Below are 24,759 nucleotides of genomic sequence, written 5' to 3' on the forward strand. Positions count from 1 at the left end.
TTGAATATGAGACCTTTCTTGAAAGAGAAAAGTCATTCCAACAAATCCCCTTTTACCATCAACAACACATGTTTAGCACGAATCAAAATCTACAATACCAAGGAAAGAAAGGTGGTGACAACCCAAACCAATCAAATTAGAATCAATACCATTGAAATAATGATCATAAAAATGGTTTGAACACTGCTAATCAAAATGGAAACAATTATAACATAATTTATTAATTTTGTGAGAAGTGTGATCACTCAACCTACATATTATTAGGATTGAGCCCTTAAAAGCAAGAGATGATGTAACAAAGTTAGACTTAATTATCTCCTTGCTATCATTTTGGTATATTGACATTGATTTGAGCATTCAAACCTGTAGACCCTCCATTTTGTCCTCCTAGCATATGTCCTATTAGGTATTTGTTCAATACTTTACAACAATTCCCTAGTGACCCATTACTACTCGTGTAGCCTATCTTTTCTAAGCCACCTTGGGAACTTTGGTTGAGGGATTTATCCAACTCCATTGTAACTTTTGGAAGCCCTAATTTAGACCTAGGCCCATTTAGGTACACTTTGGCCTATTAGGCACCACCTTAACCCCATTTAGGCACCCTAGACCCATTTAGGCACCCTAAGCACATTTAGGCACCCTTGGCTCACTTAGGCACCCTAGGCCCACTTAGGCACCTTAGGCCATTTAGGCACCCAAGGCCCATTTAGGCACCCTAGGCCCATTTAGGCACCCTATACCCATTTAGACATCCTAAGTCCATTTAGATACACTTGGCCCACTTAGGCTCACTTAGACCCACTTAGGTCACTTTTCAGGTAATTTTTTGCATGTTTACATTATTTCATTTTTTGTATGGCTTGCATCACTTGCGTGGCTCGTTTATTTTAAAGTTGCATGACTTGACTTTTTATTATTTTATTTTTATTTATTAACTTGTCTATTTCTTCATCTATTCTATTTCCTTATTATTTTGTCACTTTTTCCGTAAAGCTTGTCCTTACTTATTTATTTTAATTTAATAATTTTGTGTAAATGTTTATTTTATTTTATTACTTGTCCGTATTTATTAGAAATTCTGTAGGAATGTATGGAAGGTGCGCACGGTATTGATATTTGGAATGTGGGATTTCCTTGGATGCATGATCATTGGAGATGGAATGGATACCATATTGAGATTGGAAGATACGTTTTGGGAGAGTTTAAGGAAAGGTGGCTCTAGGAGATAAGGAAACAATTGAAGACTGACACGGTTTGGAGAAGGAGATTGGACTTTGAGGTTTTTCTTTAGAAAGAGAGACAATTAAAAAAGAAAAGAAAAAAAAAAGGAAGACTACCAATTTGGTTTTGGAGGAATTATAAGGTTGTGTGTTTAATGAAGAAAATGAGAGGGTTCTTTAGAAGAAAGTGACATTTTTCCTTAAAAGAAAATAAAAGTCAGCACCCTTTTTTTTTGGAAGCTTGAGAACACACTTGGGAGGGTTTTTCAGCACATTTTTGGGTGAGAATTTTAGGCAGAGGGAACACGCGGAGAATTTTTTTTTTTAGAGAGAACACGCACAGAACTTAGGGGGAGCAGCAGGACTCTTTGGACAACGGATTCGGTTGCACACAAGAGCTATGTATTCGGGAAGGGTATCAGCGACACAAGGTAGGTAAGTTCTTGTTTTTAATCTCAATTTAATTTAGTTTTAATTTTATTTTTAAATTTGAATGTGTTAATGATTTTAATTCATTAGTTTAAATAATCTTATGAGATAAAGTTTATATTTTTAATTCCGGATTAGTTTAGTTTTAGTTTATGTTTTAGTTTGAATGTGTTTGTGATTTTAATTCATTAGTTTAAATAATCTTGTGAAATAAAGTTTATACTTTTAATTCCGGATTAGTTTAGTTTTAGTTTATGTCTTAGTTTGAATGTGTTAGTGATTTTAATTCATTAGTTTAAATAATCTTCTGAGATAAAGTTTACATTTTTAATTCCGTATTAGTTTAGTTTTAGTTTATGTTTTAGTTTAAGTGTGTTAGTGATTTTAATTCATTAGTTTAAATAATCTTGTGAGATAAAGTTTATATTTTTAATTCTGGATTACTTTAGTTTTAGTTTATGTTTTAGTTTGAATGTGTTTGTAATTTTAATTCATTAGTTTAAATAATCTTGTGAGATAAAGTTTATATTTTTAATTACGGATTACTTTAGTTTTAGTTTATATTTTAGTTTGAATGTGTTAGTGATTTTAATTCATTAGTTTAAATAATCTTGTGAGATAAAGTTTATATTTTTAATTCCAGATTAGTTTAGTTTTAGTTTGAATGTGTTAGTGATTTTAATTCATTAGTTAAAATAATGTTGTGAGATAAAGTTTATATTTTTAATTCCGGATTAGTTTAGATTTAGTTTATGTTTTAGTTTGAATGTGTTTGTGATTTTAATTCATTAGTTTAAAAAATTTTGTGAGATAAAGCTTATATTTTTAATTTCGGATTAGTTTAGTTTTAGTTTATGTTTTAGTTTGAATGTGTTATCCATTTCCTACATATTGATACACATTTCTGATTCGATACCTTCTTCACATCATTCACATGTTTCATTGATGATTTGACCACTTATCCTTTCTCTTGTTCCACCATTGACAATTTCTTTGGTTACCTTTAGGTCCATGGCTCATGAGATTTTTCTATATATTACATCTTGTACACGAGGGTATGGGTTTTATCATCGGGTATTTGAGCCTAGTTTCCCTTCATTTCTTTCACTCTATCACCTTGGCCTACGTTACATCCCGTGTCTTAAGACCACCCTGAGGCCATGAGATCAGATGATATCTTTGACAACCTCTACTTAGGCTAGTGTTTGGGATTCAGTTGACATATAGACGTCGCCTCATTTCTTCTTCTAGGGGATTTGATGCTTGGAGATGTTAGTGATGGATGTAGACGATTACTTCATCTCATGGATGATATTTGATGTTGTCCGACTTTCCATTCTATTGTGTATTAGCTATCATACTGGGGTATATTCCCCTTTCATTTGGTTGAAATGAGCCCCTACTTCGAGCCTGGGCATTTTCACCGATCAGAGATCTCTAATGGAGTATGTTGCGATGATGTCAGTTCTAGTGGAGCATTGTTGAGCTCATTGACGGTTTTCATGATTCTAGGTTCCATTTATGGAGTATTTCTGAGATAGGCTAGTGGATTATTGTTGAGCTGGAGATAGTTGATTGATGATGTTGGATTCATCATTTTATTGTGCATTGGATACCCACACTAGGGCACATTTTCACCTTCTCCAAGGTTCCTAATTGTTGTTGGACGATATGGCTATCCTTATTCATGGTTATAGAGATGTTTGATTGATTTTGACAAATTCTTTATTATACATCTGATATCCATACTAGAGCATATTCTCCTTTCCTTGTCAAGATTTTGTTTGCACAGTGGTATGAGGATGGATGATTGGTGTTGGTTATCTACCTTATGACTTTGACATCAAATTTTATATTGGGGCATATTTCCTTATTTTCTTTGAGTATCTTTGAGATTAGGACAGCGACCAACTTGGTTTTAGATTGAGTACTAATCTGGGGCTCCCAATGATTTACTGTATCAAGACCTTCCTACATGGATTTGTTGAGATAGAGATGGATTATATCGAGTTTCACCTGAGGAGCATGGGTGGATCCTTTAGCCAGATTTTCTTGAGATTGATTGTTTCATCATTGATTACCTTGTAGATTGGGTTATCCAGATGAGCAATATTTTTGTGCATTTTGAGATTTGCTTTTAGATGAGTCGCGATATACACACTCCGAGATTTACCTTTTGAGATTCGTCGACAGAGCAGCTCTTGAGACATATAGAGTTTTTTTAGTTCAAATTTTTCAGAGGTTCGTCATGATACATCAGTTTTTGACCCATTGATTTCAGCAGATGATTGATCTATTGGTTGTTTCAATAGTACGGGCACCTTGGATACTGGGGCATATTTCCCTTTCTAAGTTTAGTAGTCTAACCCTTAGCATTTTGATCATACAACTTTGAACCTATTTGCTTCCCATCCACTTTCGAGTTGGTATTCTTTATTCGTGCCTTTTAGAGCCCAAAGCTCACGACCAAGAGTCGTTTTTCTCATTTATGACCTAGTGTCATTTCTTTTTCATTTAGAGCCCAGAGCTCACGACCCAGAGTTGTTTTTCTCATTTATGACCCAAAATATTTTCTTTTTCATTTAGAGCCCAGAGCTCATGACCTAGAGTCGTTTTTCTCATTTATGACCCATAGTCATTTTTTTCCATTCAAAGCCCAAAGCTCACGACTTAGAGTCGTTTTTCTCATTTATGACCCAGAGTCATTTCTTTTCCATTTAGAGCATAGAGTTCACAACCTAGAGTCCTTTTTCTCATTTATGATCGAGTGTCATTTTTCTTTCCATTTAGAGCCCAAAGCTCACGACCTAGAGTCGTTTTTCTCATTTATGACATAGAGTATTTTCTTTTTCATTTAGAGCCCAGAGCTCATGACCTAGAGTCGTTTTTCTCATTTATGACCCAAAGTCATTTTTTTACCATTTAGAGCCCAAAACTCACGACCTAGAATCGCTTTTCTCATTTATGACCCAGAGTCATTTCTTTTCCATTTAGAGCCTAGAGTTCACGACCTAGAGTCGTTTTTCTCATTTATGACCCAGAGTCATTTTTTTTCCATTTAGAGCCCAAAGCTCACGACCTAGAGTCATTTTTCATTTATAACCCAGAGTCATTTCTTTTTCATTTAGAGCCTAGAGTTGTTTTTCATTTATGACCTAGAGTCATTTCTTTTCCATTTAAAGTCCATAGCTCACGACCCAAAGTCATTTTTCATTTATGACCTAGAGTCATTTCTTTTTCACTTAGAGCTTAGAGCTCACGACCTAGAGTTGTTTTTCTCATTTATGACCTAAAGTCATTTTTTTTTTTTCATTTAGAGCCTAGAGCTCACGACCCAGAGTCGTTTTTCTTATTTATGAATTAGAGTCATTTCTCTTTCATTTAGAGCCTAAAGCTCATGACTCAGTATTTTTTCTTATTTATGACCTAGAGTCATTTCTTTTTCATTTAGAACCCAAAGCTCATGACCCAGAGTCTTTTTTTTTTTTTTTCACTTAAAGCCTAGAGCTCACGACCTAGAGTCATATTTCATTTATATCTTAGAGTCATTTCTTTTCCATTTAGAGCTCAGAGCTCACGACCTATAGTCATTTTTCTCATTTATGACCCAGAGGTTTTTTTTTTTTTTTCATTTAGAGCCTAAAGCTCACAACCTAGAGTCATTTTTCTTATTTATGACCTAAAGTCATTTCTTTTTCATTTAGAGCCTAGAGCTCACGACCCAGAGTCATTTTTCTAGTTTATAACCTAGTGTCATTTTTTTTTCATTTAGAGCCCAAAGCTCATGACCTAGAGTCGTTTTTCTCATTTATGACTCAAAGTCATTTCTTTTTCATTTAGAACCCAGAGCTTATGACCTAGAGTCGTTTTTTTCATTTATGACCTAGAGTCATTTTTTTTCCATTTAGAGCCCAAAGCTCACGACCTAGAGTCGTTTTTCTCATTTATGACCCAGAGTCATTTCTTTTCCATTTAGAGCTTAGAGTTCACGACCCAGAGTCGTTTTTTTCATTTATGACCCAAAGTCATTTGTTTTCCATTTAAAGCCCAAAGCTCACGACCTAGAGTCGTTTTTCATATATGACACAGGGTCATTTCTTTTTCATTTAGAGCCTAGAGTTGTTTTTCATTAATGACCTAGAGTCATTTCTTTTCCATTTAGAGCCCATAGCTCACGACCCCGAGTCGTTTTTCATTTATGATCTAGAGTCATTTCTTTTTCACTTAGAGCCCAGAGCTCAAGACCTAGAGTCGTTTTTCTCATTTATGACCTAGAGTCATTTCTTTTTCATTTAGAGCCTAGAGCTCACGACCTAGAGTCATTTTTCTTAGTTATGATCCAGAGTCATTTCTCTTTCATTTAGAGCCTAAAGCTCACGACCCAGAGTCGTTTTTCTTATTTATGACCTAGAGTCATTTCTTTTTCATTTAGAGCCCAAAACTCATGAACCAGAGTCATTTTTCATTTATGACCTAAAGTCATTTTTTTTTTCATTTAAAGCCCAGAGCTCACGACCTAGAGTCGTATTTCATTTATATCCCAGAATCGTTTCTTTTCCATTTAGAGCCCAAAGTTCAATACCTAGAGTTGTTTTTCATTTATGACTTAGAGTCATTTTTTTTTCATTTAGAGTTCAGAGCTCACGACCCATAGTCATTTTTCTCATTTATGACCCAGAGTTTTGTTTTTTTTTTTTTCTTAGTTAGAGCCCAGAGCTCATAACCTAGAGTCGTTTTTCTTATTTATGACCTAGAATCATTTCTTTTTCATTTAGAGCCCAGAGCTTACGACCTAGAGACATTTTCTCATTTATGACCTAGTGTCATTTCTTTTTCATTTAGAGCCCAGAGCTCACGACCTAGAGTCATTTTTCTCATTTATGACCCAGAGTCATTTCTTTTTCATTTAGAGCTTAGAGTCGTTTTTCTCATTTATGACCCAGAGTAATTTTTTTTTCCATATAGAGCTCGAAGCTCACGACCTAGAGTCGTTTTCTCATTTATGACCTAGAGTCATTTCTCTTCCATTTAGGTCTGGAGTTCACGACGTAGAGTTGTTTTTCTCATTTATGACCCATAGTCATTTTTTTTTCCATTTACAGCCCAAAGCTCACGACCTAGAGTCGTTTTTCTCATTTACGACCTAGAGTCATTTCTTTTCCATTTAGAGCCCGAGGCTCACAACCAAGAGTCGATCATCTCATCTATGGCCCAGAGTCATTCTTTCCACGTAGAGCCTTAAGCTCATGACATAGAGTTGTTCCATTTTTGTGATTACGACCCAGTGTTTCGAGCTTAGTCTCGTCATGTGCTAGGATAAAATCTCTAGTATTTTTCTTTTAGTTTTTCGGTATAATTCACTTCATTCCACTCATTATTCATATTTTACTCACATTCCCTACACTCGTGATCTCTACCAAAGAGGGGCATATTTGTAGACCCTCCATTTTGTCCTCCTAGCACATGTCCTATTAGGTATTTGTTCAGTACTTTACAACAATTCCTTGGTGGCCCATTATTACTCGCGTAGCCTATATTTTTTAAGCCACCTTGGGGACTTTGGTTGAGGGATTTATCCAACTCCATTGTGACTTTTGACAGCCCTAATTTAGACCTAGGCTCATTTAGGTACACTTTGGCCCATTAGGCTCCACCTTAGGCCCATTTAGGCACCCTAGGCCCATTTAGGCACCCTAAACCCATTTAGGCACCCTAGACCCATTTAGGCACCCTAGGCCCACTTAGGCACCATAGGCCCATTTAGGCACCCAAGGCACCCTAGGCCCATTTAGATATTTAGCCCACTTAGGCTTACTTAGGCCCACTTAGGTCACATTTCAGGTAATTTTTTGCATGATTGCATTTTTTGTATGGCTTGCATGACTTGCATGGCTAGTTTATTTTAAAGTTGCATGACTTAACTTTTTATTATTTTATTTTTATTTATTTTATTTATTATCTTGTCTATTTCTTCATCTATTCTATTTCCTTATTATTTTATCACTTTTTCCGTAATGCTTGTCCTTACTTATCTGTTTTAATTTACTAATTTTGTGTAAATGTTTTTTTAATTTATTTTATTTTTATTTTTTAGTACTATTATTATTATTATTATTATTATTATTATTATTATTATTTTATTACTTGTCCTTATTTATTTGAAATTTTGTAGGAAATGTATGGAAGGTGTGCACAGTATTGATATTTGGAATGTGGGATTTCCTTAGATGCATGATCATTGGAGATGGAATGGATACCATATTGAGATTGGAAGATACGTTTTGGGAGAGTTTAACAAAATGTGGTTCTAGGAGATAAGGAAACAATTGAAGACTGACACAGCTTGGAGAAAGAGATTGGAGTTTGAGGTTTTTCTTTAGAAAGAGAGACAATTAAAAAAGAAAAAAAAAATGAAGACTACCAATTTGGTTTTGGAGGAATTATAAGGTTGTGCGTTTAGTGAAGAAAGTGAGAGGGTTCTTTAGAGGAAAGTGAGATTTTTCCTTAGAAGAAAATAAAAGTCAGCACCTTTTTTTTTTGGGGGGGGAGGGGGAGGGGGAAGCTTGAGACCACACTTGAGAGGGTTTTTCAGCACATTTTTGGGTGAGAATTTTGGGTAGAGGGAACACGCGGAGAAAATTTTTTTTGAGAGAAAACACGCGCACAACTTAGGGGGAGCAGCAGGACTCTTTGGACAACGGATTCAGCTGCACACAAGAGCCACATATTCGAGAGGGGTATCAGCGACACGAGGTAGGTAAGTTCCCATTTTTAATCTCAATTTAATTTAGTTTTAATTTTATTTTTTAATTTGAATGTGTTAGTGATTTTAATTCATTAGTTTAAATAATCTTGTAAGATAAAGTTTATATTTTTAATTCCGGATTAGTTTAGTTTTAGTTTATGTTTTAGTTTGAAAGTGTTTGTGATTTTAATTCATTAGTTTAAAAAAATTTGTGAGATAAAGTTTATATTTTTAATTCCGAATTAGTTTAGTTTTAGTTTATGTTTTAGTTTAAATGTGTTTGTGATTTTAATTCATTAGTTTAAATAATCTTATGAGATAAAGTTTATATTTTTAATTCCAAATTAGTTTAATTTTAGTTTATGTTTTAGTTTAAATGTGTTTGTGATTTTAATTCATTAGTTTAAATAATCTTGTGAGATAAAACTTATATTTTTAATTCCGGATTAGTTTAGTTTTAGTTTATGTTTTAGTTTGAATGTGTTTGTGATTTTAATTCATTAGTTTAAATAATCTTGTGAGATAAAGTTTATATTTTTAATTCCGAATTAGTTTAATTTTAGTTTTTGTTTTAGTTTGAATGTGTTAGTGATTTTAATTCATTAGTTTAAATAATCTTGTGAGATAAAACTTATATTTTTAATTCCAAATTAGTTTAGTTTTAGTTTATGTTTTAGTTTGAATGTGTTTGTGATTTTAATTCATTAGTTTAAGTAATCTTGTGAGATAATTATAAAGTTTATATTTTTTTAAATTCCGGATTAGTTTAGTTTTAATTTATGTTTTAGTTTGAATGTATTAGTAATTTTAATTCATTAGTTTAAATAATTTTATTAGATTAAGTTTATGTTTTTAATTCCGATATAGTTTTGTTATAATTTATTTTTTAGTTTGGATATATTTGTGGTTGTAATTCAATAGTTTAATCAGGCTAAATAAAATTCATGTTTTTAATTATAATTTAGTTTAGTTTTTAATTTCTTTTTTTTTTACTTTGAGTATGTTTATGATTTTAATCCAATAGTTTAATTAATCCCATTACATAAAGTTTATGTTTTTTTTAGTTCTAATTAAGTATAGTTTCAATTTATTTTTATTTTTTCAATCTAGGTGTACTTGTGTGTTTAGCCAATGTTATGTTAATTCTTGATTGTTATGCTCAATTTATGTGCTTCTTGAATACTAGTCTTTAATTTTTGGTGAATGTCTCATTAGCTTATTTGATCTAAGTTTGAATAATTCATTGCTTTGATGGTCTCTTGTAAAATTTACTTTTCAAAGGCCATCGGAAAATAGTGAAGATTGGCCTCCATTCTCACCACTTTAGTTTGCTCGGATTGTCCAAAATTTGAATTCGTTTTCTTTCGTTTTGCTCGGTATTTTATTTCTTATGTTTTGTTATTTTCACATTAATTCCCTTTATTTTAAACTCATATGCTTTTCTCAAAAGATACCTTTGAAAATTTTGTGTTAAAAAATTCATTTAGAGTCCTCAGGATCAAAATCTCTTTTTTTAAAATAATATGCAACCATATCTTGATAGGTTTGCATCCTTCTTGGCTTCCAATGAAAAGTTTGGTTTTGAACAAAACACGAATCAAAGCTTGTGGTCCCAAATAAATGGGACAATTCTAGGCCAAATTCGTGTATATCGATTGGGAATTGGCGAAACTCCTACATAAGAAAATCTTTTCAAAACTTATTTTTGCTACCACCCTTGCTATTTGTTGTTATCATGTCTATTTATTTTTTAGGAATTATATACAAGATGTATGTGATAATTGATGATATCGTAGACTTTGATCATTTTTTCTATGCTAATTAGATATGCATGTTAGAATTTCTTGTTTTATTATTTATTATCTAACCCTCCATGTCCTGAGTTTGCGTATTATGAGTTATCTATGCTATCCAAATACGCCCCCTTATCACCTACCTTCTAAATTCTATAAACATGATTGTCACTATGAACTATACCTATGTTTGATAGTGCTTGGGTGTCTTGATATTTGTTACATTGTCCGATCATTTATGATAAAACGCATGTTGGGTAATATATTATCTAAACTAACCATTGATGTTTTATGATAGCCCTTAAGAAGTGGTCCAGGTACGCACCCTAAATCTTTTCTATGATTGTGATTGGTTTTCTTGTTAGGCATACCATTCTTTTGAAATCACCTAGCCTACTTAGGTATCTATAATTAACCAATTAGCTTCCATATTTCCCTTAACTTAGTCAGTAGAGACCTTTATAGGGCTTAAAGGGGTGCTACCTTTTAGAGGTAACTTCCCAATAAGTAACCTGATCCTTGGACTTAAACTCAGGTTTTTCAAAGACACGTTTTTCCAAAAACTATGGAGCCATTTTTTTTAGGGTTTTATTTCTTGTTTTGTTTTCCCTTTAAAATAAAATAAAATAAGCGGCGACTTCGACTTTTCTAAAATTAATTTTTCACAAATAAAAAGCGAGTCTCGCCGATCTAGTGGGGACACACGTGAAAAATATGGGTCCACAAAACCATGTCTTTTACATTGTACATGACTTGGATGCCTTAGAAATTGCACAGAAGATACAAGTCATGGGTTCCTTGTAAGTGGATAAGTTGTCCACAATTGGTTCATGGATTTGGGTAATCTAGTAGAGACTATAGTGCACCACTTCCTAATTGGAGAGATGGTTTGTCTAAGTGTTCGGGATTAGTTTCTCATGGTGAGTGCATTAGTGTATGTGATACACATTGGACATGACCTACGATGAATCATGACGCAAGGCTATTAATTATCATGATTCACCAAACTACTATACTATATGGACTCTCAACCTTAAGAGGATATTGAGTCTGTGCCAAAATCAACAAGAGGCTTTGACATATGGGTGAGACTTTAAAGTTGTAATATATCTCTATGGATTGGGTCACTATTGATAGAGGCTAGTGACAATAGGTATTCTCAATAGAGACACCATGATATCTCATGAGATTGAGATAGTGTGTATTCTTGAGTGATCTAAAGGACATGTGATCATGAAATTTGTGGCCATCGTAATTCCTTTAGTGGAATTTGACATATGCACCTTGGAGTTAGAGTATGTTAGTTGATTACATAATAAGTGAGATATGTAACTCAGTGATTTAAGAGCTGATCTTGATAAGTGATAACACTACTTAGATAGATTAAGGACACCAGTTCATAGGGAGTCTACATACAATGGTTAGTAGGTCACAAACCTAAGCATTTTGCATCTCATTGTAATATACATGGGGTACTGGAGTGCAATTGACTCTCTGTAGTGAAATATTGAGTCAATTTCATAATTTGATTATGAGGGATCCAATACTCCTATGGGTCCTGTGATCCCCACTTTGAGCTCATATTCCTTGATGGCATGGTTTATGAGGGTTGGATGGGTTTTTAGTTCACTTTATGCATAAGGATGTTTTGGTATTTACGTAAGGTTGCACAAGGATAAGTGAGTGGTATGTTTGAACTAAGCCAATTGATTAATTAGAACTTTGTATGGTTAATTAATCAATTAGCAATCTTTTTTAGTTAGATTAAGTGACCCAAGCCCATGGTGGCCTTAAGTGACTTAACCCTAGTAGAAAACCTATAAATACCCTTTTAGGGGTTAGGGTTTCTAGGTCTTGCCATTCTTCATTTTCAATCCAAAAATAGCCAAAGCCATTAAAATCTCCACCATCTCAATGCCTAGACACAAGGAAGAATCATCGGGCGAAATATCTTGGTTGTACAAGAAACACACTAGAATCACACAGGACGCATGCACAAGAACAACATAAGATGCACACAAGCTATGTCCACGAGAATCGAATGCGATGTGCACAGGCCATGTGCACAGGAATCGCATGGGACGCACATATGGGTGGCAGGATGAGAAGAGATTCTTCAATTTTTCTAAGCATGTTTTTCACCATAATGAATTGATCTGGGAACATCTAGATTCAGGTATGAACACTTTTTCTCTAAATCTTTATTCTATAATGGTTTTTAAAGTCATTATTTTCCATTGCGTTAGGTCTAAAAAGCCCTAAGGATAGATGCATGCACCTTATGAGATCTAAGGCCCAACATATATGCTACTTGAAAAAGAAGATCTTGCAATATGGGTCATTGTTTGCAAACCATGCCTTCACCAACTCCAATATATCATTTCTTCAAATAGATCATGGACTTAGAAGTATTCTACCATGTAACATAGGACCTAGATAATCTCTCCCTGCACCAACCTTATGAAAGGCCCAATACATTGTCATCGGTGATGGTATAAGACCAAATATTTCTCACATTGGCTCCTTTACTTCCACTACTTCATTTTTGCTCTCAAATGTCTTGTGTTCTTTCCATTCCATAGAATATAATTTTAGTTTTTCAATTTTGTCATTCTAATAAAAATTTTATTGAATTCTTCCTTTCTTTCTTTTTTTATTGTGAAGGATCTCATGATCATGAGGGCAATTTTCACTTGAGGTCGAAGTAAGAATAATGTGTACAAGTGACTGAACTTGGGAAACACTCCACTGGTAACCAAACAAGCATGCATAGGCGTGAAAATTTCCTTTGCAAGTTACCATGATTGTCTTGGACACCCATTATCCAAAGTTCTAAAATTTCTAACATTTGTGCACAATCTATTGGTTAATAACTCTCAATTTCCTTTTTCAATTCTTGTTTATGTTGCAAGAGCCATCGACTCTCCTTTGGTATCTCTACTATTCAAAGTCAAGGCTCTTAGACATTCTTTATGTCGATGTATAGGGATCAATCTCCTGTTCTTTCAATGAATGGATTTTCTTTTTATGTCATTTTAGTGGATTACTTTATAAAATATGCATTTCTATTTCCTATGTCAAAAAAATCATTAGTGTTTCCATTTTCTCAAAGTTCAAAATTCTAGCGAAAAAATGTTTCAAAACCTTCATCACCAAAATCTATTTTGATGGGGGAGGTAAGTATTGTGGACTAAAATTCCTTCTTAAGTCTCATGGAATTCAATGTCTCTATTCACCCGCACATACTCCACAACTTGTTGCTTTTGCCAAATGTCAACATAGACATATTGTTGAAACCAGACTCACTTTATTACACAAAACTTCTCTTTCATTTTCCTTTTGGTCCTACACATTCCAAGTTGCCATCTACTTAATTAATTGGATGTCCACTCATATCCTAAAGTACAAAACATCATTTGAGTAACTTTTTCATACCACTCCTAATTATTTAAAATTGCACTTGTTCGATTTTGTGTTACCCATAGTTCATCCTTATCCTTGTAATTAACAAACTTGAACGAAGGTCCAAACCATGTATTTTCATAGGTTATTCAAATGTGCATGATGCTTATTAGTGTTTTGAACTTTAAGAAAATAAAATGTATATCTCATGACCTTTTCAATTTGTAGAAACCAATTTCCCTCTTTAAACCTTAATCTCTCACAAATTGATTATACTACTTTAGATATTTGGATAGTACTCTCCACGTCTCTTTAAAGCTTAATTTTAGCAACTCCTTCATCTCCCCTTTCCCATTTCACATGGACCTCCCCTTCTTAACATCAATCAAGTTAAACTTCATTTTTGCTATATTATGTAATTTCTAATTCTCCTCCTCAAGTTTCTAATTTCACATCTGCTTCCATGTCAAAATTTCAAGCTCCTATTTTGCTACCCAATAATTCTCCATCTACATATTTTGATCTAAATTTACATTTTTCAACTCTAATCACTCATTAAAAACATGTATGTTAACTTTCTAATATAATTTTTCATCATCTTCCTTTTCTAGTTAGTCTTCCTCACAACCGTCTACCTTGGGAAGCTTTCTTAGCACGACATCACTAGCAATTAATCTCAACTTATTGAAAGACTCTAATCACCATACATTGTTAACTCTAACCATAGACAACATGCCTCTAAGGTATGAGCTTCTCCCTTCAATCTCTATTCATCCTCCTCCCAACCTACCCATACCCACCAAATAACCACTCATTTGCAAAACCAAATTTTAAATCTTAGCACTCCTACTTTGCTAGTAAACACTCATTGTTCATAACTCTTGAACCTACTTATACCAATCAAGCCTTGAAAGACCCAAGTGAAGAGAATCCATGACTAGTGAAATCAATGTCCTCATTAAAATGGTACATAGGAGTTGGTTCCTCATAGTCCTTGACAAAACATAATGAGATGCAATTGAGTTTATAAGATCAAACATAATCTAGATGGGAATATTTCTTGGTACAAAGCAAGAATGGTTACCAAGGACTTCCACCAATGGCCCAAGGTGTACTACCTTGATACATTTAGCCAAGTGGGCAAAGTTATGATCATTCACCTAATTATAACCTTTGTTCTCTATTGTGGTTGGAAGGTTCATCAAATTAAATGTTAATAATGCTCTTTTGCATGGTTGTTTCCATGAAGAGGTTTACATGTTACAACCTTTAGGCTTCATTGGTGATGATTAATACTCAAAATTAGTGATTTTCCATATATAAAAATAGGTTTTTGAAAATCTTTTGAGTGTAAATCATATATATGCACCCTATTTGAGAGCTAACAAATTTATTTAGTGAAGAATATAATATAAAAAAAAGAGTAAAAAAAAACAAAAATAAATAAGTTCCTAAGCATGCCAAAGACCTAAGAATGTTGGGATGAAGAGACAAAATTTGGAGATGCATATATAGTGGAAAAGGGATTACCAAACTAGATTCGATACCAGCCTAGTGAATTTGGTACCCGAATTGATACAAGATTCAATATGGATTCTAGGCAAAAAGAAAAGGGTTTTGTTGAAATTCATTTCAATACAAGCAAAAGCATACTATCAAATTTTTGATACATGACCATAACATGAATCTATTGGTCCCTTCTATCAAAATCCTTTTCGACACAAATTTGACACACGAACTATAGCTAGGGTAACCACAAAATGATTAGGTATTTTTCAAATTCAATATGATATATTCTTATACATGAAGAAATCCATTTTGGTACAAGGTCAAGAAACATTACAAAGGTGCAAAAAGGATGAGCCTTTGTCAAAAACTAATTCAACAGAATAAATGACATATTGAATTTTTCAATATAAGTTACAAAACTCATAATTTCATTTCGAGACTTGCCCTATTCGACTTTTTTTTTTACCTATTTTAGGTTATTTTCGGTATTTCAATTATGTTTTTAGGGTTTTTAGGGTGATTGAAGTAAATACCTTGGAGTGAAATATAGAACAAAGAGAGAAAGAGAAAGATACATCTTGTATTCTTTTGAATTTTCTTAATAAAATCAATCGTGCATGATTTAGTTTAATTCAATGCATGGTGTTGATTTGGATATGAGTGGTTGAACCCTTTCAATGAAGGTGTAGCAATGAAGGTGGAAAATTCAAGAGAAGGACATGGCAAAAAAATGTGATATCTTTCGATGGTAATAAATCTTTAATCTTCATTATTCATGTGCAAGTTGAAGTTCCTTGCTAATTCTCCTTTTTAAAGATACATAGGATAAATGTTAGGAGTTCGTTGATGCATAAGATGTTATAATCAATAATCAACCTAGTGTGGTACTTTTTATGTGATTAATGACTAATGAGAACCTACTGAATGAACAATGAGTTTTTAAATTCTTAAGATTTATCCATGTATTCATTGGACACTATTAAGAATGAATTTAAAAAGTTTTAAAATGTGGTTCTAGATTTGAATTATCAATATCGATGATTCAATTTTGGAAAGACCAAAATTCTTTAATTAGTTCTTGTTATCCCTTGATCCTAGGTTTGACCTTGAATTTGTGAAAATCTTTAGACTTGTTAGTCATTATTTTCTTAATTAAAATGAGCTTTCCAACCAAATCAAATTTTTAATCCAATAAATATTTATAAGAATCAATACTAGATTTTATCTAGCTAAGACAAGTGAGATTGTCTAGTCCCCTAAGGACGATATCCAAAATACTCTAAGCTATAGTGATCTTTTCTTTAGTTTTTCTTGACCAAGATAATTACATATTTACGTTTTGGTAATCTTACAAAACAAAAAATTAAATTGGTCAAATGACACCAAGCCTACTCATGTATGTTACACATAAAGCCCTTTATGGCCTTAAGCAAGTCTTGTGGGCATGATGAAATGAGTTGAAAGATTTTGTCATTTGTTTTTGTTTCACCAATTTTAAATTTGAGACCTCATGGTTTTTGTATAATTTCAATGGCATTACAATGTACTTCCTTATGTATGTAGATGACTTGATTGTCAATAGAAGTTTTGCTACTATTGTTCCAAAATTCATTCACACTCTTGCATCCAAATTCTTGATCAAAGACATTGGCGATCTTCATTTATTCAAAGGCATTTAAATCATTTCAACATCACAAGAGTTGTTTCTCTCCCAACAAAAATACATCTATGATCTCTTTTTTATTACACCAAAATGGTTGGTATCAAAGACTTAGTCACTCCCATGTCCACCTCGACTAAGCTAGCTCTTAATCATGGTACCCCTTTTGTTGATATTACTTTGTATCAAAGTGTTATAGGTGTCAGGCAATATCTATCCTCAACACATCTAAATGTCACTTATTCTACTAATAAGCTCTCTTGATACATGCATGCTCCCACACAGTCCCATTAGATAATTGCCAAAAGACTTTTACGATACCTCAAACAGACCATTCAATATGGCCTCACGCTTTTACTTCATCAGTCTCTCAAAATCAAGATGACTTTACATCAATATCTATTTATATCATATTTTTTTTAGTGCCACATCAATTTCTTAGTGTTCTTAGAAGTGAAAATAAAGCCTTATTGCTTCTTGCACTGTTAAACTAACATGGAATCTCAATCCCTTTATCAAACTTGGAATTAAACTCTCAGTGCCTCTTCAACTCTAATATGTTAATCTTGGTGCAATTTACCTTTGTGTTAATCTAATCTGTCACTCCCAAATGAAGCATGAAATTGTTCTTAACTATCATTTTGTTAGGGATAAAATTGCATTAATTGTTTCCCATTTTTCATTTCCTAGTCTCTAATATCTTTACAATTGCACTCCAATATCCCATGAAATTACAATGAAACAAAGATCAGGTTTGTGACCTACTATCCATTTCATGCAAACTCCCCATGAACTTTATTTGTAATCTAATAGGGTAGTACTATCAACCCATTAAAATTACCTTTCTAATCCTTGAATTACAGATCCTATAATTATGTGATCAATTGACGTACTCTTTCTCCAATTAGCAAATATCAAATTCCACTAAAGAAATTATTATAACCACAAATTTCATGATCACTTGTCCTTTAGATCATCCAACGAGACACTCTATTTTAATCCTAAGAGATATCAAGGTGCGTCTATTGAGAATATCTCTTGCCACCAGCCTCCATCAATAGTGGTAAAATCCATGGGGATATATAACCACTTTGAGGTCTCACCTATAGGTCAAACCCTCCTATTGATTTCAGCATAGACTCAAATATTCTCTCAAGGTTTAGTGTCCATGCAACATAGTAGCTTGGTAAATCATGACTATCTGATAGTCTCACGTCATGATTCATCGCAAGTCTTGTCCAATGTATAGCGATACACACTATTACACTTACCATGGGAACCCCATCCCAACGGCGTTCAAGACAAGTCATCTTTTCAACTAGAAGGTAGTACACTACAGTCTCTATCAAATTGCCTAAATCCATAAACCGGCTATGAACAACTTATCATCTTGCAAAAAAACCCATGACTTGTATCCTCTATGTAACTCCTAATGCACTCAAGTCATGTACAATGTAAGTGATATTTGTTGAATGCTTAAAACAATGGCAATGCATAAAAAGGCTAGTTAGAGGACAGTAAAATCTAACTCTGTTATATCATGTCTTACTTTTAAAAGTTGAACCCAAGCTACTTTAGAGTCCAAGATTGGCATATGTAATGGATCCACCATCTTGTAGAGGCATATTAGGAAAGAAGGCTCTCATCAACCATCTTTTGTCAAACCTCCTAAGATTGCCCCACAATCCTAGCCATATTCTTCATATAATTTCCTTATATAATATGGTAATATTGTATCTCCTTTTTGGGGAATTAAGTTTAACTCCCCAAAAACTTTGCGTAGTCTTCTTAAGTTTCTTGTAATTTTAGGTCAATTTACATGCCATCTATGTTGACACAAGCCATAGCAAAAAACACCTCAACTAAAACAGTGGACTTATAATTAGGAAGCTTCCTTTACGTACTGTTGAAGGGAAAGGATACGTAGATAGCCTTTATTTTTCTACGTTCTCTCAGTAGTCCAAGTTCCATAAGTAAACTATAGTGTGAAACCATGTAATATCGTCATTAGGCTATTTCTTCGTTGTCTTCTTTTTATACCGTGTTCCTTTCTGCTTCTAATTTTTCATGTAGTAGACTTGGGAATGAAGCCAGTGAGGTAAGAAGCGTGGAAAAATTAACAGCAAATCTCACCGTCCTCTTATCTCCCTTTTGACTAATGGAACCAATGATGTCACCCTTTAAAATTGGGATAAGACACCTTGAGCTTGCCACATAAGCTTATGAACAACTGAGACTCAAAGAAATGTCAAACTTATCTTCTTGCTTAAAATCCTATTTGTTTTTATTCTTCTGGGTCAAAGGCAGAGAGAGAGAGAGACTTCAACAAGTACAAGAATGTTGCCGACAGGGCATCGGCAAACATCATATATTGGAACTCTTAATAGACAGATAATTAAGCTGATTAAAGCCCTCTTTTCACTCTGAATATTTTTCACAACTGACCAAAGTATAACATATATTGCGTCAGTGAAGTAGGAAAATCAAACTTTGATTTCAAAAGAAGAAAAGAAACTGAGGTTAAGATTTCTTTTGTTATGGTACCCGAAGTATGAATGAGGGAAGAGGTCCAGAAATTTCACCATACAATTATATTTGAGGCACAGATGAGCATGTTCTTCATCAATCACATAATGTGTAAATAACTCAACATGCCTTATCAATCGTGTAGATATGTACAACCCTGTAAGAATATTGATTCTAGTAATTTGAAAATAAACAAGTTTGGTCTTGGATTGGTTATCATCAAGAAGCTTAACTTTGACTTCTCGTTGTTGCTTTTGTCGCTGAGATTTGGAGGTTGCTGGATGTTTGGTTTGGATTCCTAGAAAATTAGCACAGTTTTGACCAGTTCTGCTGTAAAATTTGCTAACAATTTGTTAATCGTGGCATGAAGCTGAAGTCATTTTGAAGAATTTGGGATCACAAAATATATATGACTGAGAAAGAAACAAGGCAAAATTAAGCATTATACTTCTAAATTTCTTCTTTCCTCTTCTTCCCAGCCATCAACCAGAATACACGTTAACATAAACCTCCCAATAATAGAAGTCAATGGTGCTGATCCCCATTTCCAAACATTCATTTCACTGAGGGCTCAAAATACAATAAAAGTTAGTCTTCTGTCTGACAGTCCATTCCATGTATATTTATCCTAACAAAACAAGATTCAGTCTTATTTTATATATTCTCTATTTTATTGCATGGCTGCTATTTTATGTTATGTGTTTGAATTTGAATGGGACTTAAAGTAGCAATAGTACCAAAGAAAAGCGAGGCTCATTTCGTGGTTCAGAATATTAAAAGAGGATGTTTTGGTGAAGGGAGATGAACCATGCAAACGACTACATCGACACAACTCAATCTTTTGGAGAAATTCTAATACTAACTAACACGATTTTGCCAAATTGTTGGATGATATGAAAATGACAAAAGTGATGACCATGCTAATGATGCCATCAATGAGAGCTTAAACAATTATCTTTGAACAATTAAAATAAGCAGCCTCAACTAAGAAATAATATTTGACATGTTGCATAATCTCGCTGAAATGTACTTAATTGGATATGGAAATATACCTGGCTGCATTCAAAGACAATATTGCACTACTAGAATTCAAAGTAAGATTCATCCATACAGAGAATTTGCAATTAACTTCTATATTTATAACAGTGCTTCAGTATTGGGACATAAATTTTATTTCACTAGCTACCATGGAAAAGAACTACACTAAGGATGCTTGACAGTTACGATATGAGTAAATTATTGTAAATTTGAAATAAAACATTGAAAAAAAAAAAGACAAAGGTTGTGTCATGCTGTAATTTGGGGCAACACGTATTCATTTCATAAATTCTCCGTTACCCTTTTTGACTCTGATGCTTCCAACAAGGTAATTACCAGCACAACAAACAGAAAGTACCTGAGAAATTATGTATTAATTAGTTCTAGCCAGCTAATCCTCTATATGATCTAACTTCAAAGAAAGTACCCAAAAGAGTGCTTCCCATGGATTTTTTTACCAAAGCGAGGTTTGAACGAGTAGTCACAGATGGTTCTTAATTGGGAAAAGGTAAGCCAGAATCAAAGCCGTAGATTTTTTTAACCATGTACATGTTGTACATGTGTTCTTAAAATAAGAAGGTTCAGCCACTTTATCCTCTCAATGAACGCCACCTGCTCTACCTAATCCCGGTTTGTTTTCATTCAATTGCTCATGAGTTTCCCCCCTCTGATGTAAAACGAAGACGATGGTTGCTAGGTAACTTCTTGCCAATGCTTTTGCTTTTAGAAGCTTGCAATATAATATTCAAAAGAAATAGTAAATATGACTTTATGGTATGAATAGTTTGAATGGTTTCTCATGCAGTTATGTATAAAACCACCATTTCTCCCCTAGCTTTTCCAATGCCAATCATATAGCTTTTTTGCCGTGATTTTTTTGTCAGACAAATATTGAAAAAAATGGTTAGATCTCCATGTTGTGATGATGGCAGTTTGAAGAAGGGGCCTTGGACACCGGACGAGGATCAGAAGCTGGTTGATTATATCAGGAGACATGGCCATGGAAGTTGGAGAGCACTCCCCAAACTCGCAGGTCTGAACAGGTGCGGTAAGAGTTGCAGACTAAGGTGGACTAATTATCTGAGGCCTGATATCAAGAGAGGTAAGTTCTCTGACGAAGAAGAGCGAATCATAATCAAACTTCATTCAGTACTTGGAAACAAGTAAGTATTTCTTACTAAGAAAAAAAAATTCCTATGATATTTGGCATAACTGTTCTTCAAATGGCTTAACTGATCACTTCCATTTTCATGTTCGTTGTAGGTGGTCAAGGATAGCTGTTCATCTTCCTGGACGGACTGATAATGAAATCAAGAACTTTTGGAACACCCATGTCAAGAAAAAGTTTTTGCAAATGGGTCTTGATCCAAATACCCACCAGCCAAGAGCTGATCTCAATTCATTGGTGAATCTTTCTCAGTTACTTTCAACAGCGAACTTCAGCAATTTGACGAGTCCCTTGGAGGACGCCCTCAGGTTACAGACCGATGCCACTCGGTTGACCAAAATCCAACTCTTGCAAAACATCTTGCAGATCATAAATACAGGTAGTACACTTTCTAGAAATATAGAGGGAGCTAGTCACCAGTGGTCTCGTAATCTTACCCCTACCCCATTGGAAGGATTTGTTAATGGGACAAGCACCCTCTACACTGAGGATCCCATCCTGGCGCCAGTGGAATTTCCTAACCCAGGAGTAACCCCTGGATCCCACAATGACTACCAAGCAATTTCCAACTCATGGGCATGCATTGGTGGTGGATTCGGATCAGAAGTTCATAATTTCAACAATAACTGCTCGAGCAGTTCCTACGATATTCAAGCAGAACAGCCACTTCCTGCATTAGTCTCAGTTTCTCCTGAATGTTCCAGTGTCAATCAAACGGAAAGCAAAATGAACCTGCCTTGCATCTCCACTCACTCATCTACCTCCAACATCTTTGAAGCTTGGGGAGAACTTATGGATGATGAAACCAGTGTCTCCTACTGGAAGGATATTCTAGGGTAGGTACTCTCCTTTCTCAATTGCTATCTTTTTTATTTTCTGTTCCTAATTGCTATCAGCATAAAGATTTAACACTGTTTATATGCATAAAAAAATGTTCACGTGCTGCACTTGCTTCATTTCTTTTTGCTCTTTGCCACATAAACTAACATTTTTTTTCTTACTTAAATTTGCAGCCAGTATTGATGCCACTGTCACCAATCTTATGGTAGATCACTCTTGTCCCCATGTACCAGACAATCAACTTCACACCCAGTAAATATTGGTCAATCCATGATCGTCTCTTCTACTTGAGAAAGCTTTTTATTTTTATTGTAGTTCTTTTTTCATTAGTACAGCTTATTATCATGAAGCTACCTCTGTATACAGACACCTTCAAAGTCTTATATACTTAGGAAATACCTCTTGTATCAAAACACCTAATGTACTTTTGTGTCTTGTAAAATTTTCCCAATAAGGTGAATGTTCCATGTAATTGATGTTTTTTCTTACATATGATGCACTTTATCTTTACGAGTTTTAGTCACAGATTTCTTCTACAATTAGATAAAACCCGGTACGAACTAACCTAACACTAGCTTGAATGTTGGGAAAGTTCATCGTTGCTTCCAAATGCACGTCAAAGACATTTACTGAGGCATTTTATAGCATTATCTCCATGTCCATTGACACTTAAAACAGCAGACACAGTCCAGAAGAAGATGAGTTTGTTAGGTTAGCTGAAACAAGATTATGTATGTATAGTATATCATAGGTTGAAATTGAGGTTTGTCTAACATCAAATGGTGTAGAAGGCCTTCTAGAAAGGTATTACCTTGTGGATTTATATCATATATGAGGATTTAATTTTTGATATAGCATGTAAAGTCTACCATGCAAGTCTCTTTCCTTTCCTACACCTATTGGGCGATGTTTTCCTTTCAATGGTCTTCCAGAGCGGATTAAAAGGTACACATAATTATATAAAACGTGAGGTTTCGATAGTTCTTATGATTTGTGATGTGATTCTTATAAATATTTAGTCACTAGAAGTCAGATGAGTTGTTAAATTGTTTCCCCCATTAGGTGAGACATCATCATTTTCTTCTAATACAAGTCATTGACTGCTGCAAGAACCATTATCAACCTAACAGCCTAACTCTCTCTATCTGAGTGGTTATCCGTGTGACTAACGATATCACAATCTCATCATATATATCACCCTTCTTAAACAATTGATGAGCAAGAGATCTTGGTAATTATTGGATCACTGCCAGATGATAAAGTATTGTAACAATGGAATGATGATCAATTTTCAAATCTAAAACAATTGGAAGAGTTATATTGCCTGAGTGGAGAGCAGAAGAAACTGGTTGGTTGATCTTCATTGGATCCAATTGAATATAGTTTCATTAAGAAGTAAATAAAAGTACTTATCATCTAGGATTACAAATCTTAGCGAGACACTAAAAGATGTCCAATAGTCATGTGGTTTAGATATGGAGTCCTTTCAGTAAGTATCTATCTTATATTTGTAGTGCTTAAAACCATGTGTTCGTATTTTTGGAAACTTCTAACCCTTTTTATCTTAATTTTTTATGATTTGACGCGTGGCCCATCCCTCATTTCCTTAATGTGTCATATTTATGATGAAATAAATCTAGAGTTACCTTTTTTGAGATGCCCAAAAACTTCAATTGTTTATTTTATTGACTAAACCCTTTGGCCCTTCATCGTGAATGATATTGCAACAAATGAGATCGTTTTTGTTTCTGTAGTATGAGAACCTTGCCACTGTTTTCACATAGAAAAAAAAAAAAAAAAAAAGTCATGGGATGACTCGTTCAAAAAATACTATCTTGTTTAGAGAGAGAACATTGTCAGTTTTTTTTTTCTTTTCATAGTGGTGGTGTCTTAAGTAATTTTACAACTCTCACAAACTCCTATGCATTTTTATGTATTTATATTTAGTCAAGTCAAATCCACCCACTTAGATACCTAACCATTTTCAACATCTCTCACTTGTATAAAATGGACTGAAATAATCTGACTAATAATATCCAATTCCATCTCTTTCCGCTTTTGAAGGCAATTCATAATATTAATAGCAAATGGTTCATGTGACTATGCAAGCATACCTACCATTTGAGAAATATAAACCCATATGCCTATTAAGTACACATAGTAGTTGAACCCTAAAATTTAAAAGTAAATAATAATAATATTTTATTATGTTATCAACTTATTTAGTCACATTTTTAATGTATATATTTAATCCCTTGAAGTTGTATATTATTCAACACTATAAATATATTTATACTTTATACTATAAAAGCAATATAACCGATCTGAACAAATATTTATCAATGCAACTTAATAGTCTTCTTTTTTATCTCATGTCTCTTAGATGCAAATTAATTGTTTACCATATATGTCCATAAGGTTAAATT

At 33.8% G+C, this 24,759-nt stretch overlaps 1 protein-coding gene across 2 annotated transcripts; it reads left to right on the forward strand.

The window, feature by feature from the left end:
• Positions 1-21,189: 21,189 nt before the first annotated feature.
• On the forward strand, positions 21,190-22,821 carry LOC117905345 (transcription factor MYB41-like). 2 transcript variants are annotated; one of them, XM_034818265.1, is made up of 3 exons: positions 21,190-21,488; positions 21,589-22,333; positions 22,507-22,821. In XM_034818265.1, exons 1-2 carry the CDS (start codon positions 21,226-21,228, stop codon positions 22,331-22,333), a joined length of 1,008 nt encoding a protein of 335 aa, XP_034674156.1. In that variant the 5' UTR covers positions 21,190-21,225; the 3' UTR covers positions 22,507-22,821. The 2 variants fall into 2 exon arrangements, with proteins under 2 accessions (XP_034674156.1, XP_034674147.1); XM_034818256.1 differs by having other exon boundaries at positions 21,589-22,329.
• The last annotated feature ends 1,938 nt before the right edge of the window (positions 22,822-24,759 follow it).

Source organism: Vitis riparia, chromosome 2 (genome assembly GCF_004353265.1).
Source record: "Vitis riparia cultivar Riparia Gloire de Montpellier isolate 1030 chromosome 2, EGFV_Vit.rip_1.0, whole genome shotgun sequence".
In the NCBI taxonomy this organism is placed as follows: Eukaryota; Viridiplantae; Streptophyta; class Magnoliopsida; order Vitales; family Vitaceae; genus Vitis; species Vitis riparia.